The sequence below is a fragment of the Anolis sagrei genome, chromosome 4 (assembly GCF_037176765.1).
Source record: "Anolis sagrei isolate rAnoSag1 chromosome 4, rAnoSag1.mat, whole genome shotgun sequence".
NCBI lineage: Eukaryota > Metazoa > Chordata > Lepidosauria > Squamata > Dactyloidae > Anolis > Anolis sagrei.
This window is the reverse complement of record NC_090024.1, coordinates 10,961,499-10,976,716: the sequence shown is the minus strand read 5'-3', so window position 1 is coordinate 10,976,716 and position 15,218 is coordinate 10,961,499. Positions and strand designations below refer to the sequence as shown.

The following is a 15,218-nucleotide window of genomic DNA, read 5'->3' as shown; positions in this document are numbered from 1 at the left end:
GCTCTACAGACGCAGATTAGTTGAGATGAGACGGTTTTCAACAAAGATAACAACTTTATTGTGTACAAAGCTTATAGTTGCAGGCTGTTAAATAACTTATGGAACTTTGAACATCATGTGGTTTATAATACAGTCCACTCTTCCAGATAAACGGTTCCAGCCCAAGATACTTATATGACCGCATCTTGGCCTACGAGCCCACGGGGACTTTGAGATCGTCCGGGGAGGCCCTGCTCTCGATCCCGCCTGCCTCACAGGCACACCTGGCGGGGACAAGAGACAGGGCCTTCTTGGTGGTGGCTCCTCGGCTGTGGAACACCCTTCCCATGGACATCAGACTGGCTCCTTCCCTGATGATATTCCACAGGAAACTAAAGACCTGCCTGTTCAAGAAGGCGTTCGAACAAGAAGTGCAATAATTGGTAATGACGACAGGAATGGAACAACGGAAAATGATACTGGATTGTGGTTTAACGATGAGACGACGCAAATGGCTTTTTGTATTATTGATATTGTTGATGTTGTTGATGACGATGTTTTTTGTTATTGCTAGATTGATTTTAGATTGTGTCTTGTAATTTGCACCCTGTCCTCTCTATGTTGTACACCGCTGTGAGTCGCCCCCGGGCTGAGAACAGCGGTATATAAGCACAGTAAATAAATAAATAAATAAATAAATAACACAGCTTGTGGCTAACTTTCACTGAAGTGAAGCTCTCTAGTGAACAATGTTTCACTACTACAAATAGCCTTTCAATTTGATCTTCCCTCGATCAAATCTCTGATCTCTAGTCCTTCCTTAACTAGGGATCTTAACTAGGCTTCCGTTTGTCTTCTTTGACTAAAGAATCTGGCCAGGTTTCTTCAGCCCTCCTAGACTGAAAAAACACCAGCCGCTCACACACAAGCCTCTCTCTCAGGCCTTTCCAAGCCTCACTCTCTGGCCTTTTTTAAAAACGCACATAACGTTTCCTGCTTGGCTCCGCTCACTTCTCCCTCTCATGAGCTAGCCAGCCTCGTCTCCTTGGCAACGCTCACTGTGGATTCAAACCAGATGACTCCAGTTTTAGCTACTGTTACAAACAAAAATACATACTCTAACAGTTAAACACAAACATAATAACAATGGCTTCTGCACAATTATTATTATTAGAGCCGTTCAGCAGTGGAATTCTCTGCCCCGGAGTGTGGTGGAGGCTCCTTCTTTGGAAGCTTTTAAACAGAGGCTGGATGGCCATCTGTCAGGGGTGATTTGAATGCAATATTCCTGCTTCTTGGCAGAATGGGGTTGAACTGGATGGCCCATGAGGTCTCTGCCAACTCTTTGATTCTATTGTCTTATCGAAGGCTTTCATGGCCAGATTCACTGGGTTGCTGTAAGTTTTTTGGGCTGTATGGCCATGTTACAGAAGCATTTTCTCCTGACGTTTCGCCAGCATCTAGGGCAGGCATCCTCAGAGTTTGCGAGATTTATTGGAAACTAGGCAAGTGGGGTTTACATAGAATCAAAGAGTTGGAAGAGACCTCCTGGTCTTTAACCCACTGCGCCACCGTATATATAGTATAATATACTACGTATAGTATAATACTAATATTGTGCTATGCTAATATACTGTATAAACTTATATTAATAGTAAGACAATATTATACTATATAATAATATATATAACACTAATATTGTATTGTATTTTGTTGTTCATTCGTTCATTCGTCTCCGACTCTTCGTGACCTCATGGATCAGCCCACGCCAGAGCTCCCTGTCGGCCGTTACCACCCCCAGCTCCCTCAAGGTCAGTCCAGTCACTTCAAGGATGCCATCCATCCATCTTGCCCTTGGTCGGCCCCTCTTCCTTTTGCCTTCCACTTTCCCCAGCATCATTGTCTTCTCTAGGCTTTGCTGTCTCCTCATGATGTGGCCAAAGGACTTCAACTTTGTCTCTGGTATCCTTCCCTCCAATGAGCAGTCGGGCTTTATTTCCTGGAGGATGGACTGGTTGGATCTTCTCGCAGTCCAAGGCACTCTCAGCACTTTCCTCCAACACCACAGCTCAAAAGCATCTATGTTCCTTCGCTCAGCCTTCCCTAAGGTCCAGCTCTCACATCCGTAGGTGACTACATATCTCTGGTTGTATTGTATTGTATAGACATATATTATAAATAATATTGTAATGTATACAATCTTCACAATATAATTATACAATATAATAGAAATATATTAATTATAATAATACATAAGAATATTAATTATAATTGGTATAATATTAATATACCACTAATTAATATATTAGTTATTATACCACTGATAATATACAATAATATATAATGATAATACTGTTTTATTTTGTATATTGGTACGTTTTAAGTTGCCTTATAAGGTTTTTAATTGAAAGTGTGGTGGAGGCTCCTTCTTTGGAGGCTTTTAAGCAGAGGCTGGATGGCCATCTGTCAGGGGTGATTTGAATGCAATATTCCTGCTTCTTGGCCGAATGGGGTGGACTGTATGGCCCATGAGGTCTCTTCCAACTCTTTGATTCTATGATTCTGATTCTATGAACACGCTCTATAACTCTAAGGCGCTTTAAGGCCTGAATCTCCCGGTGGCCATCTTTAAAATTTCTATCTCTATAAGCGCCAACAAGTCCTTCGCTGATTGGACGCTCTTGCTTTCACACCACGCGGTTTTGTCTCACCGGGGAGCATGCCTCGCTCTGATTGGCTTCGCGAACTCTCGCGCAAACCCGGCCGACCAACCCATGAGGCCCACCCTCGCTCTCTGACGCGATTGGCCCTCGAGAAACACAAAGGAGTCGCTTATTGGCCAGCGCGCTGTCCCGAGGCGGCTGCTGATTGGACGAGACGGGCTTGATAAGCGGCGCGGCGGGCGCGAGGCCTTCCTTTCCTTGTTCTGCCTCAGGCCGGAGCGCACAAGGTGCTGCGTCCTTCCGACGAAGCTAAGGCCGAGTTTCCAGCCGGCGACCAGCACCGCGCCCTCTTCTTCCCCTCTCCGGACCCGCCATGGCCTCCGTCTCCGAGCTCGCCTGCATCTACTCCGCCCTCATCCTCCACGACGACGAGGTTGCCATCACGGTCAGTGCCTGAAGTAGGGAAGGAGGCCGGGGAGGAGCGAGGGCGCATGCGCGGAGGCAATGCTGGGAAGCATGCAAAGGCAAACGGGAGGAGCGAGGGCGCATGCGTGGAGGCAATGCTGGGAAGCAAGCATGGGCAAACTTGGGAAGAGCGAGGGCGCATGCGCGGAGCTAATACATGGGCCAACTTGGGCCCTCCCCTCCGGGGGTTTTGGACTCCAACTCCCACAATTCCTAACAGCCTACCGGCCCATGCCTGCATCCAAATAAACCTGCTTTATAGTATCTGACTATGTCATATTCTTTGGTTTTAGGAGGACAAGATCAATGCTCTCATCAAAGCAGCAGGCGTCAATGTGGAACCTTTCTGGCCTGGCCTGTTTGCAAAGGTAAATTCAATCCCAACATTTATCACTGGGTTTTCGTTGGATGGCCAGTATCAGCGTTGGGATCTTTTGTAAGTGCCTCGTAATGGGATACTGATGGGTTGCCAATATCAAGGGATTCAATGAATAGCTTCTAGCTCATGAGAGCAGATATCAGGTAGCTGCTGAAAATTTCAGATACTTGCAGGTTAATATTTATTAACTTGCATCCCACTTTTTTTGCCATGTCAGGAGCGACTTGAGAAACGGCAAGTCGCTTCTGGTGTGAGAGAATTGGCCATCTGCAAGGACGTTGCCCAGGGGACGATGATTTGATGTTTTATCATCCTTGTGGGAGGCTTCTCTCATGTCCCCTGGAGCTGATAGAGGGAGCTCAACTGCCTCTCCCTGGATTCGAACCTGTGACCTGTCGGTCTTCAGTCCTGCTGGCACAGGGGTTTAACCCACTGCATCTCTACATTAGGAGACTCAAAAGTGGCTCACAATTAAAAACATGACAACTTAAAATTATACTCTGTGTATGTATTGCACCGACTGTAGTGCAGCTGGCTGGGAGTCAGCTGCATTAAGATCACTACTGACCAAAAGGTCATGAGTTCGAAGCCAGCCGGGGTCGGAGTGCGCTTCCGACTGTTGTGTAGCTTGCTGTCGGCTTCTGCAGCCCGAAAGAATTGCATCTGTCAAGTAGGAAATTTAGGCACCACTTATGCGGGGAGGCTAATTTAACTAATTTACGACGCCATAAAAATCTTCAGCGACTATGCAAAAAGAATGGAGAACTTCCTGACTGTGAGAGCCATTCGGCAGTGGAACTCTCTGCCCCGGAGTGTGGTGGAGGCTCCTTCTTTGGAAGCTTTTAAGCAGAGGCTGGATGGCCATCTGTCAGGGGTGATTTGAATGCAATATTCCTGCTTCTTGGCAGTGGGTTGGACTGGATGGCCCATGAGGTGTCTTCCAACTCTTTGATTCGATGATTCTATGAGGAAGTACTCCATTGTCACTAATGGATGGTGAAGCGACAATTCCCCTGGTGGCCAGAATACCCTCATGAAAGCTGGAATGTTAAATAGCTTCTGTGTGCCTGTCTATATATGTTGTGTGCTTATGGCATTTAATGTTTGCCACGTATATGTACATTGTAATCTGCCCTGAGTCCCCTGTGGGGTGAGAAGAGTGAAATATAAATACTATAAATAAATAAATGTATTGGCATAGCACATCATTAATATATTGTATTATTAGGATTAGATTGTATTACTTTATAATACTATTATAAAATGTATATAATTTTAGGATAGTATTCTATAACATTTTTATTTATTTATTTACTATATTTTTACCCTGCTCTTCTCACCCTGAAGGGGAATCAGATTAGCTTACAAATTATAGCAAAATTCAATGTCTCAATATTAATACAAATAATAAATATAACATTTCAAATTATAAAATAGTTAAAACATGGATGGAATACAACAGATTAAAACAGTTTCCCAATCACCCTTCCCCCACAGGCCAAACATAAGCCTGCTAGTAAAAGTGGTCTTATGCGTTATTACCACGAGGCGAGGAGATATCAAGTGCTAGTCTAGAAGGCTATAGGATTAGGGTACAGGTGCCACAGTTTTAAATCACAAGATAATGTATATGTTGTTTTCAAGTTATAATACTATTATTTTAAGGTAAGGTCAGGTTGTCCCCTGACATTAAGTCCGGTCATGTCTGACTCTTGGGTGTGGTGCTCATCTCCATTTCTAAGCCAAAGAGCTGGTGTTGTCCATAGACACCTCCAAGGTCATGTGGCCAGCATGACTGCATGGAGTGCCATTATATATAATACTATTATATGTATATATATTATTTTATTAGCATAGCACAATATTAGTATTCTTTTGTATTACATTAGATACTATTATTCATATTAAATGTGTATATATATTATCAGCATAGCACAATATTAGTATTATATATTATATTGTACTATATAATAATTTTCCATCTTGTCTTTACTGATAATATAATATAGTATATTGTATATACATATGATATTATAATGTAATACAATATAATACTAGTAATAATTCAATATTATAATTATATATTTACATTACATGTAATATTACTAATAATATTACAATATAATGGTATAATGCAATATAGTAATATATACTGATATTGTACTATGCTAATAATATAATATATTGTATGAAAATATATATTGTAAGCCGCTCTGAGTCCCCTTCGGGGTGAGAAGGGCAGCATATAAATGCCGTAAATAAATAATAAAATAAATAAATTTATAGGTCGTTTTCCAGTAAAGCTAGGGGTTTACCAGTGAACACAGGTGTTTTTCTAAAGCATGCAAACCAAGTATTCATGGCAAGGGCTGAATTTTCGGTCTCTTCTTCCTATAGTCCACTATGAGCTCCTTGGTCTTATTGATGTTAAGAACCATTTCCTACAGTGATTCCTAGTGTGGAGGCAGAACCATGTTTGTGCCAAAGATTTATTTTATATATTTACAGTATTTGTATACCTCTTTTCTCACCACGAGAGATTGCTGGTGGGTGAATGCAGGTCTTTGTCTGACAGGAGAACAAGCCTCACAGCAGCTAGTGGTTGTCATGGCCAGATTGGGAGGACTTCTACCCAGTGGCAGTATACTGTCATGACAAATACGTGGTCTTTGTGAATACACTTTAGTTACGGACGTACAACTCTAGGTTTTAAATCTGTAAGTCCAATTCAAAATTCCAGCCAATATCTTTTTGTAAATAACAGGACTTTTTTCCCTCCTTACAACTTAAGCATTTTGAGATTATGTAGCGCAATGAGTCGCCGCACAGGCTGAGATATTAGCGGTATACAAGTGTACTAAATAAATAAATGTAATGGTATGTTTAGGTTGGTATTGTGAAACCAGCCTACCGTTTAGCCAGATCTGCTGAAACCTTGCTTTTTCCTGATGATCCTGTTTGGTGTCTCCAGGCCTTGGCCAACATGGACATTGGGAGTCTCATCTGCAACGTAGGAGTCGGAGGTGGGGCCCCGGCTGCTGCGGCCCCTGCGGGCGGAGGGGCCCCGGCTGGCGGTGCTGCTCCTGGTGAGTGAACTTCTTCATGGCTGGGTTGGCACATGTTGCCCATAAGGGTCTCTGTTGTTCCTAAGGGCAGCTGCCCCTCGCAATAACAACACAATATTTTGATAATACAATATTTATTATGTTTTGCAGCCGAGGAAAAGAAAGAGGAAGAGAAAAAAGAAGAGTCGGAAGAATCTGATGACGACATGGGCTTTGGTCTCTTTGACTAAGCCAGCTTTTGTACTATAACAAAATACAAAAGTGTAAATAAAATCTGACTTTTGAAACTTTCCTGTGCAAGACTCCTAAGAACCATCATCTGCCTGTAATTGAGGGGTGCAGCATTTCTCACATCCAGGACCTCTGTTGTCATTTCTATTAGCCAGTCTCACATGAATTGCCAAAGGGCAACGATCTGTTACTGCTGTGCTGGGAGGGAGTCTTTTATTCTGCTGGTTATCAGTATTTCTTTCACCATGAATTCACTCAGGAAATGAACTTCCTGGGCATATGCATGTTAGTCTGGAATATCAGCTTAGTAAAAGGATCTTGGAGCACCTTTGAGATGTAACTGAGAGGATAGGTTTTTGTAGACTCAGTACAATTTGCTCACGTGATACCTCAGTCAAGAACAACCTTCATTATTCTGCATGGAGCATGCAGGCCAATCTCTAAACCAGAGGCTAAATTAAAATAAGTAGTAACAGGAATACATAAAAACATTACAGAACACGTCGGTCATCCTGGTCATCCCATCTCTGGACAAAATAAAACTGCAAAAGAGGATGGGAAAGAGAAATAGAATTGAAATACATCCACCAGCACTGGAGCCCCTGGTAGGGCAGTGGGTTAAACCTGCTGAACTTGCCGATAGAAAGGTTGCAGGTTTGAATCCGGGGAGCGGGGTGAGCTCCCGCTGTTAGACCCAGCTTCTGCCAACCTAGCAGTTCAAAAACATGCAAATATGAGTAGATCAATAGGTACTGCTCCGGCGCAAAGGTAGCAGCGCGCCATGAAGTCATACTGGCCACATGACCTTGGAGGTGTCTACGGACAACACTGGCTCCTCGGCTTAGAAATGGAGATGAGCACCAACCCCCAGAGTCTGACACAACTGGACTTAGTGTCAGAGGAAACCTTTACCCACCAGCACATCAATAGTAATTGTTTCCTGGCAGGTTACACACATAACACTAGTTGACACGCCAGGTGCACAAAGGCGGTCAGCCAGTTTCTCGCAACTCCTTTTAGATTCCCAGCTAGCACACCCAATAAAAGTGGTTATTCACTCACCTGAGCTTTAGGCAACTTCTTTCCTATCGCACTATGTTAACACATTTTTGCTCCTGGTTTTATAAAGGTGATTTCCTTACTGGTTAGATCATAAAAACATGGAAAAGGTTTAAACTGCAAAAACTTTGTTTTAGTGGGAGGGACATTCCTGCAGCACATTTTGCTATAGTTTTTCAGTGAGTATCTCACTGAGTCTCAACCAATTCAATGTAAATTTGTGGCAATCACAAAAATGAAGTTTCTGGAGTATAAGAACTACTTTCAAAGTAAACGCCGCACAATTAAACGGAAATAACACTTTAAAGCCAGGAAAAAGATTTTTTCCAAATTAGGCTACATAGTCTCATCAAAACTGAACTTATGTCATCAGCATGCCTACAAGTTTTGCATTTCTGTATTCACATATGCAGCCTCATTCAGAGGTATAAAAATGATCTTGGGCATTTCACTTCCATGTGCCTAAGGAAGGAGGCTTCACTACAAAGACTTTTTTGAGCCACTACGTAAACTTTTTGGTTCCTGGGTGGAGTGATCAATTAGGATAAAACAAGTATAAAATTTGGCTCACGCATTAGGTAAGGCTTGATGGTAGAAGCATGCTACCCAAACAGAAAAAACATTGTCTTTTCGAAAGGGTGTTGCTATGGCTATGGTATAATTTTTAATAAGTATTTTCTCCTTGTACTTATGTTGTGTATTCCCAGTTCTTTAGTAAGTATTTGAAACAGATTGTTCTAGAAGCTTGCATATATTGCTTATACCTCCTGAAACAAATTATGAAAGTCTTTTCCATATGGAAGAACATGAGAAAAATGGGAAATGTAAGACTGTGGGTTATTTTAAAATAATCATAGAAGCAAGTACAAAGCTGGTTGAAGTATTTGCTAATTAGCGTCTTCTAGCAAAAAAGTGGTCAAACACATGTTTGACTATCTAATGCTGCCCTTAAAATGTGTGTTACTTAGTTTAATGCCCCTCCACCAGCTGCCTGTTTGGTGTCACTGGCCCCAAGGACCATCCAGTACTACCCCATTCTGCCAATACAGGGATGCCCAAAGCACTCCCAACAGATGGCCATCCAGCATCTGCTAAAAACCTAAAAGGCAGCCGTCATCACACTCCAAGGCAACACATTTCCCTTCTGAACAGCTCTTACTGTAAGGAAGTTCTTCCTATGTTTTCCTACAATTTGAATACATTGCTTTATGTCCTAGTCTCCAGAGCAGCGGAAAACAAGCTTATTCCCACTCAAAGTGACATCCTTTAAGGTGTTTAAACATGGCTCTCATGTCCCATTCTCTTTGCCTTCCTTTCTCCAAGCTGAACAGCCGTTCCTCATAGGGCTTGGCTTTCAGAACTGTTTATCATTTTGGTCTCCCTTCCCTGAACACATTCCATCTTGTCCCTATCCCTGAACAGGACACCACATTATTCCAAAGCACAATAGAGTGGGACTATGAGTTTCCTCAATCTAGATCAGTGGTTCCCAACCTTTTTTTGACCAGGGACCACTTTGAACAGGAACATTAGCACACAAGGGTTACAAATCAGTTTTTGGTCAACTTTAGATCCAGTTTGAGGTGCTGATTCAGAAAATTGAATTTGGACAGACCACATCAGCTCTAGTTTCTGATACAGAATATATGCCACTGTCAGCGACAGGGAAGGAGTGCCTGGTGGCACGAAAGGAGCGGAAATAAATAAAGGAGGAGGCTCACAGACCAGATTTTTAGTCCTCGTAGCCCACTGGTGATCCACAACCCACAGGTTAAGGACCATTGGTCTAGACCAGGGGTCCTCAAACTAAGGCCCAGGGGCCGGATGCAGCCTTCCAAGGTCATTTATCTGGCCCTCACTCAGGGTCAACCTAAGTCTGAAATGACTTGAAAGCACACAACAACAACAATCCTATCTCATCAGCCAAAAACAGGCCCACATTTCCAATTGAAATACTAATAAGTTTATATTTGTTAAAATTGTTCTTCATTTTAATTATTGTATTGTTTTTAAGTGTGTGTGGTTTTTTTGCACTACAAATAAGATGTGCAGTGTGCATCGGAATTCATCCATGTTTTTTTTCAAATTATAATCTGGCCCTCCAGTTTGAGGTACTGTGACCTGGCCCTCCGTTTAAAAAGTTTGAGGACCCCTGGTCTAGACATTAGACCTCTAGAATCACATTGGCTTTTTAGCTGCCATATCACACTAAACATGTTCAGCTTGTGGTCTACTAAGACTCCCAGATCGTTCTGAATGAAATTGTGTCCTATTTTCACTTAGAACATGATAAAAAATGCAACAAATAGGTTCTTGTGGGTTTTTTTGGGCTATATGGCCATGTTCTAGAGGCATTTCTCCTGACGTTTCGCCTGCATCTATGGCAAGCATCCTCAGAGGTAGTGAAGTCTGTTGGAATTAGGACAATGGGTTTATATATCTGTGGAATGGCTGGGGTGGGGCAAAGAGCTCTCTGCTGGAGCTAGGTGTGAATGTTTCAACTGACCACCTTCATTAGCATTTGAAGGCCTGGCTGAGCCTGGGAAAATATTTTGTTGCAACAAATACTTAAACAGTGCTGTGTTTCAGGTTATGCTGTGCTAAACAGCTGGCTTTAGCACAGCAGGTTAATAACCAGATGCAGCTACAGTAAATCTTGCCAAATGAAAGGTTGACAGCTCGAAGCCGGGTCAAGGTGAGCTCCTGACTTTCGGCCCAGCTCCCCTGCCCATTTAATGGATCTAAAACAGCAATGTGAGTAGATTAATAGGAACCGCATTAAGCGGGGAGGTTTTTTATGCTTGGCGTTTCGGAGTTTATGAACAAAGCTCTTTGGTAAGGAGATGGAGCGACAGCACCCTCCTGTGACCAGAACCGAGCATAGCCTCCAAAAGATGCAGAATGATGAGAAAAGGCCTAAATATACTTCTATCTGTTGTGTGTGTTATTGTATAATCGACATTGAATGTTTGCCATATATATGTTCTGTGATCCGCCCTGAGTCCCCTTCGGGTGAGAAGGGCGGAATCGAAGTACTGTAAATCAAAAAAATATTTTAAGGAGATTTGACAACTATGCAAAATGCTCAACTAACTCACAAGCTGCTTGTGTGTATTGTAAACAAAGCCATTAACTAACGGAGGCTACACAACAGGAGACGCTTGTGATTCTGTGGCACTTAATTTCCATGTAACATGGAAATTTGCTGGGCTGCAAAGAGGCAACATGTTACTTGGCCCAATTTCAGATTCTACACTCAATTTTGAAGTTCTTTAAACAGCTGGTTGCAACACCTTTAGATCTAGGAAGAGTTTGTATATACAGCATTTATAACACCTAGAAAAACGATTTCCTACGCAATATTTTGATTAGATGCTTCAGGAGATAAGTTAACAATCCAAGCCGCTTTAAAATATTCATCATGGCTTTAATCTTTCTTTATAAATTATATAAAAATGGGGAACATGTATGGTTACAGAACTTTTTTTCTCTTCTAAACGCACTCTTGGAGTTGCTCTGGTACAAAGCAGCTTCTCTGTTTTTCACTTTCAAGGAAAACCATTGCTACAAAAAACTGGCACGTAATTCTGTTGAAAAAAGACACGTTCTCCGGCGTGTTCTAGACTACTTTCCGCTCCAATGGTTCATCGCACGCATCCACATGGAAAGGGAGGGGCAGCAGGGAACAACAGATGAAGAGAGAAGGAGTTTTAAGTTCGTTTCTGAAATGAGACGCTTTGAAAATATAGCTTTTTAATCTTCTTTCTCTGTAAATTGTGATTAGCATTTTGCGGCACTAAGTGTTCTAATAATAAAAAAAAGGATTCCAGTCTGGACAGTTTGCGTATTGCAAGCGAGAATTCTCAGCCGCAAGGTTTCCCAGAACTCTTCGCTTTGCAATTCTCTCAGTTCTGAAGCTTGAACAGTTCAATTGCCAAATATTTTATTTAGGAGTTTCAAACCTTGAAGAGGATGGCATTCCGCATTGGCGCCCCGTTGTCAAGAACTGCACAGTTACATTTCCATTAAAATCACCGTTGTCAATTTTGGACCTTTCTTGGCATTGTTGATTATTTTCCCCAAAAGCGCTTGTAGCAGAGAGAACCCACAATGTCGCTGTGTTAAGCAAGATGGGAATTGCTCTGAATCTGGGACTAGACGGGGTCGATCCTCGTGTCTGCTGGGAGGTTATATTGCTGACTTGGTGACGCCATCCTCTCTCTTCTAGTGGGGCCTGGACTGACCAATGGATTTTAGCCTGGCCTGGTCAATAACGTCCAGCAAGTTCTTAGCATCCACTGCCAGGGCGTGAGCCGCCGTGAGCATCTGCTTTTTGTACTCCTGCTGCAAGGTCGTCATAACATACTGCTGAGCCAACTTCATCTTGTTGATCAGCTCAGCAAGGTCAGAATTCAGGAGTTTCTGGGCCATCTCAATCTGCAAAGAAAGGAAAACAATCAGAATGGGGCCAAAATCATAAAGAATACAAGTGACAAGCTAACTTCATTTCTAAAGTGTCTCTAAAGTAAAAATTCTGTTACTGTCGAAAGCTTTCATGGCCGGAATCACTGGGTTGTTGTAGGTTTTTCCGGGCTATATGGCCATGTTCCAGAGGCATTTTCTCCTGATGTTTATGATTACAACAGCAAAACAACAGAGAGGAAACATCTAGGACATCTAATCACCTCTCAACAAAAGATTGTCCCAGGCTCAGCCAGGCCTTCAAATGCTAATGAAGGTGGTCAGTTGAAACATGCCCACCTAGCTCCAACAGACAAGAGTCCTTTGTCACACCCATGTCATTCCACAGATATATAAACCCTTTTTCCTAGTTCCAACAGACCTCACAACGTCTGAGGATGCTTGCCATAGATGCAGGCAAAACGTCAGGAGAAAATGCCTCTAGAACATGGCCATATAGCCCGGAAAAACCTACAACAACCCAATTCTGATACTATTTCATTATAGTAATTGTGCATAATTACTATAATTGGGGGAAAATTCAGGGGCTCCTTTCTCCCTCATTTTTAAAGCTACTGGGGTGAAACTTGCTACATCTGTAGAACTCATTTATCACTGTCAGAACGTTTCACTTATCCACTGATTTTTGGAGAATTTTCAAAGTTTTTATTTTTAAAAAACCCTTTTTAATAATAAAGGTAATATGTTGGTGCTGATTGGTGCTTTCTGATGCTGGTGCAGTCTGGGAAATGTAGTTTAAGGGCAGAACCTTTTGAATTCTCTGGCAAAGGCCCTCTCCCTTCCCAAACTACATTTTCCAAAGTTCTGTGCTGTTTCCAAAAATGCACTGCTCCCTCTTTTTCCCGCTGCTAATGGCGAGGCTGCATTAATTTCACAGAGGAAGGACAAGGCTCTAAGGCAGCCTTTGGCTTTGCTTCCTTGCCTTGCATGAAATATGAAATTGTCTGATTTTAGGAGCCTTCCGAGATTTACAAAACTAAAACAAAAAAGTATGGGGCCGATTTGGATTCTAAAATATTTGGTGCGGGCCATGCAAACGCTTTAGATATGGCTTCTGACTTACAAAACTTGTGATTTTCTTATGATTTCCAAAACTTCGAAAGGAAAGGAAATGGACTCCTGGAAGAGTTATTATCATGGAGGAAAGGGCTCTCCACTGAAGCTTTCTCACTAACCCAGTGGTTCTCAACCTGTGGGTCCCCAGGTGTTTTGGCCTACAACTCCCAGAAATCCCAGCCAGTTTACTAGCTGTTAGGATTTCTGGGAGTTGAAGGCCAAAAACATCTGGGGACCCACAGGTTGAGAACCACTGCACTAACCCTTGTTTCTACAATAAGCCAAATGTTTCAAATCCCAATTATCACTGTGAAGCCAAATCTTCCGAACAGGGACACAGACAACAAAACAAACACCACAGGGATGTGCACCTTTCCCTATGCTATCCAAAGTGTGTGTATCCTATCTTGTTCTTAACTTGAAGATCGCCTGTATAGCTGTTTTTTAAAGCAATGCCTAGATCGTTGTTTTTATTTGTTCCATCACTTCTGACACTTTGTGACCTCAGATCATAGGCCCTATAAAAGCCTGCCTAATTTTTAGAAAGGTAAGCTTTTCCAGGTAAACAGCCCATTGATGGTCAAATTATTTAGTCCACACTGTTTTATAGAACAGCAAACACTTCTAGCAAAAGGAGACTGTGTTAGGACTCAGTCATAGCCAAATGGTTCTCATTTCTTTTACCTTTGGTTAATGTTGACAAAAAGTGTTCCAATCCTGTTAGTCCTAACTAGAGCAGACCAAGTGAATCAATAGGATTTACTGTTCTATTCATGCACCACTCAACAACAGATCGAATGGGTGCACTCTGGCTGAAATAAATCACAATTGCTCTGCACCTAAAAGCCAGAGATGAGAGCTCAATCTCTGGCAGATCCACCTTGGTCACACTTCAGCTCCCATCATTCCTCACCAGGGGCTGTAGCGGCTGATGAGAACTTCAGTCCAACAAGACCAGTGGTTCTCAACCTGGGGTCCCCAGGTGTTTTGGCCTACAACTCTCAGAAATCCCAGTCAGTTAACCAGCTGTTAGGATTTCTGGGAGTTGAAGGTCAAAAACATCTGGGGACCCCAGGTTGAGAACCACTGAACAAGATCATTCCCACCCCTGGCTGAAAGGAAAAGTAAGACCAAACACCAGAATGCCAAAATAAAAGTGTGTGTGTGTGTGTTTATGTGTGTGTGTGTGTTACATTTAAATACTGGTTATTATGGTCTGTAAGTTCTATGTCTAAGGTGGCAACTCAAACCAGAATAATGAGGTCCACACATGATCATTGACTCCAAAATGAATATTCACAGAAGGAGGCTCTCTTATCTTGCAAAGGGGGAATCCTGTATCATGCAACTATATTTCGGGAGTGCTGTCTCCTAATGCTATTCCTACACCACCTTGTAAGTAGTGCAGACCCCTCAACAAAACTATTTCCATGTCGTCAGCAGGTGAATCAGTGAGAATGTCGCCAGCTGTTTTCCTGTAGCTAGATGTGTCGCATGGGCATTTGCAAGGATCTCAAGGGTTTGGAGGTGCAGTGTGTCCATCTACCACAAACAGCTGGAAGTGATTCCACTGATCTCTCCCCCCGCCACCCCCCAAGAACATGGAAACAGCTGCTCTGTTTACAAGGTAGGCTTAGAATGGTGAATTACTGGTCATTGTGCTATCAGAATAGAAATGCATACTACTGGGTGTTCTGGGAGAAGCTTTGCAGCCTCTTAATGAGTTTGGACTATCAGAGGAAATTTGGGCAGCCTGCTAAATTCTAGGAATATCAAAACAGGCTTTCAAGTCATATCCGACTTATGGTGAACCTAAAGCAAACCAAATGTAGATTTTTC

General features: G+C 42.5%; 2 protein-coding genes across 18 annotated transcripts in view; one reads left to right on the top strand and one right to left on the bottom strand.

Moving 5' to 3' along the window:
• Positions 1 to 2,874: 2,874 nt before the first annotated feature.
• Positions 2,875 to 6,838, top strand: RPLP1 (ribosomal protein lateral stalk subunit P1). Its single transcript, XM_060775919.2, has 4 exons — positions 2,875 to 3,087; positions 3,401 to 3,475; positions 6,458 to 6,572; positions 6,702 to 6,838. Exons 1-4 carry the CDS (start codon positions 3,016 to 3,018, stop codon positions 6,779 to 6,781), a joined length of 342 nt encoding a protein of 113 aa, XP_060631902.2. The 5' UTR covers positions 2,875 to 3,015; the 3' UTR covers positions 6,782 to 6,838.
• A 4,409-nt stretch (positions 6,839 to 11,247) lies between these two features.
• The window catches only part of PTK2 (protein tyrosine kinase 2), a 261,253-nt gene continuing 257,282 nt past the window's right edge, over positions 11,248 to 15,218 (bottom strand). For all 17 annotated transcript variants that reach the window (XM_060775934.2, XM_067467264.1, XM_067467263.1 and 14 more), the window contains one exon: positions 11,248 to 12,278. In XM_060775934.2, coding sequence (XP_060631917.2) covers positions 12,066 to 12,278 — 213 coding nt within the window. In that variant the 3' untranslated portion in view covers positions 11,248 to 12,065. The remainder of the gene's footprint in view (positions 12,279 to 15,218) is intronic.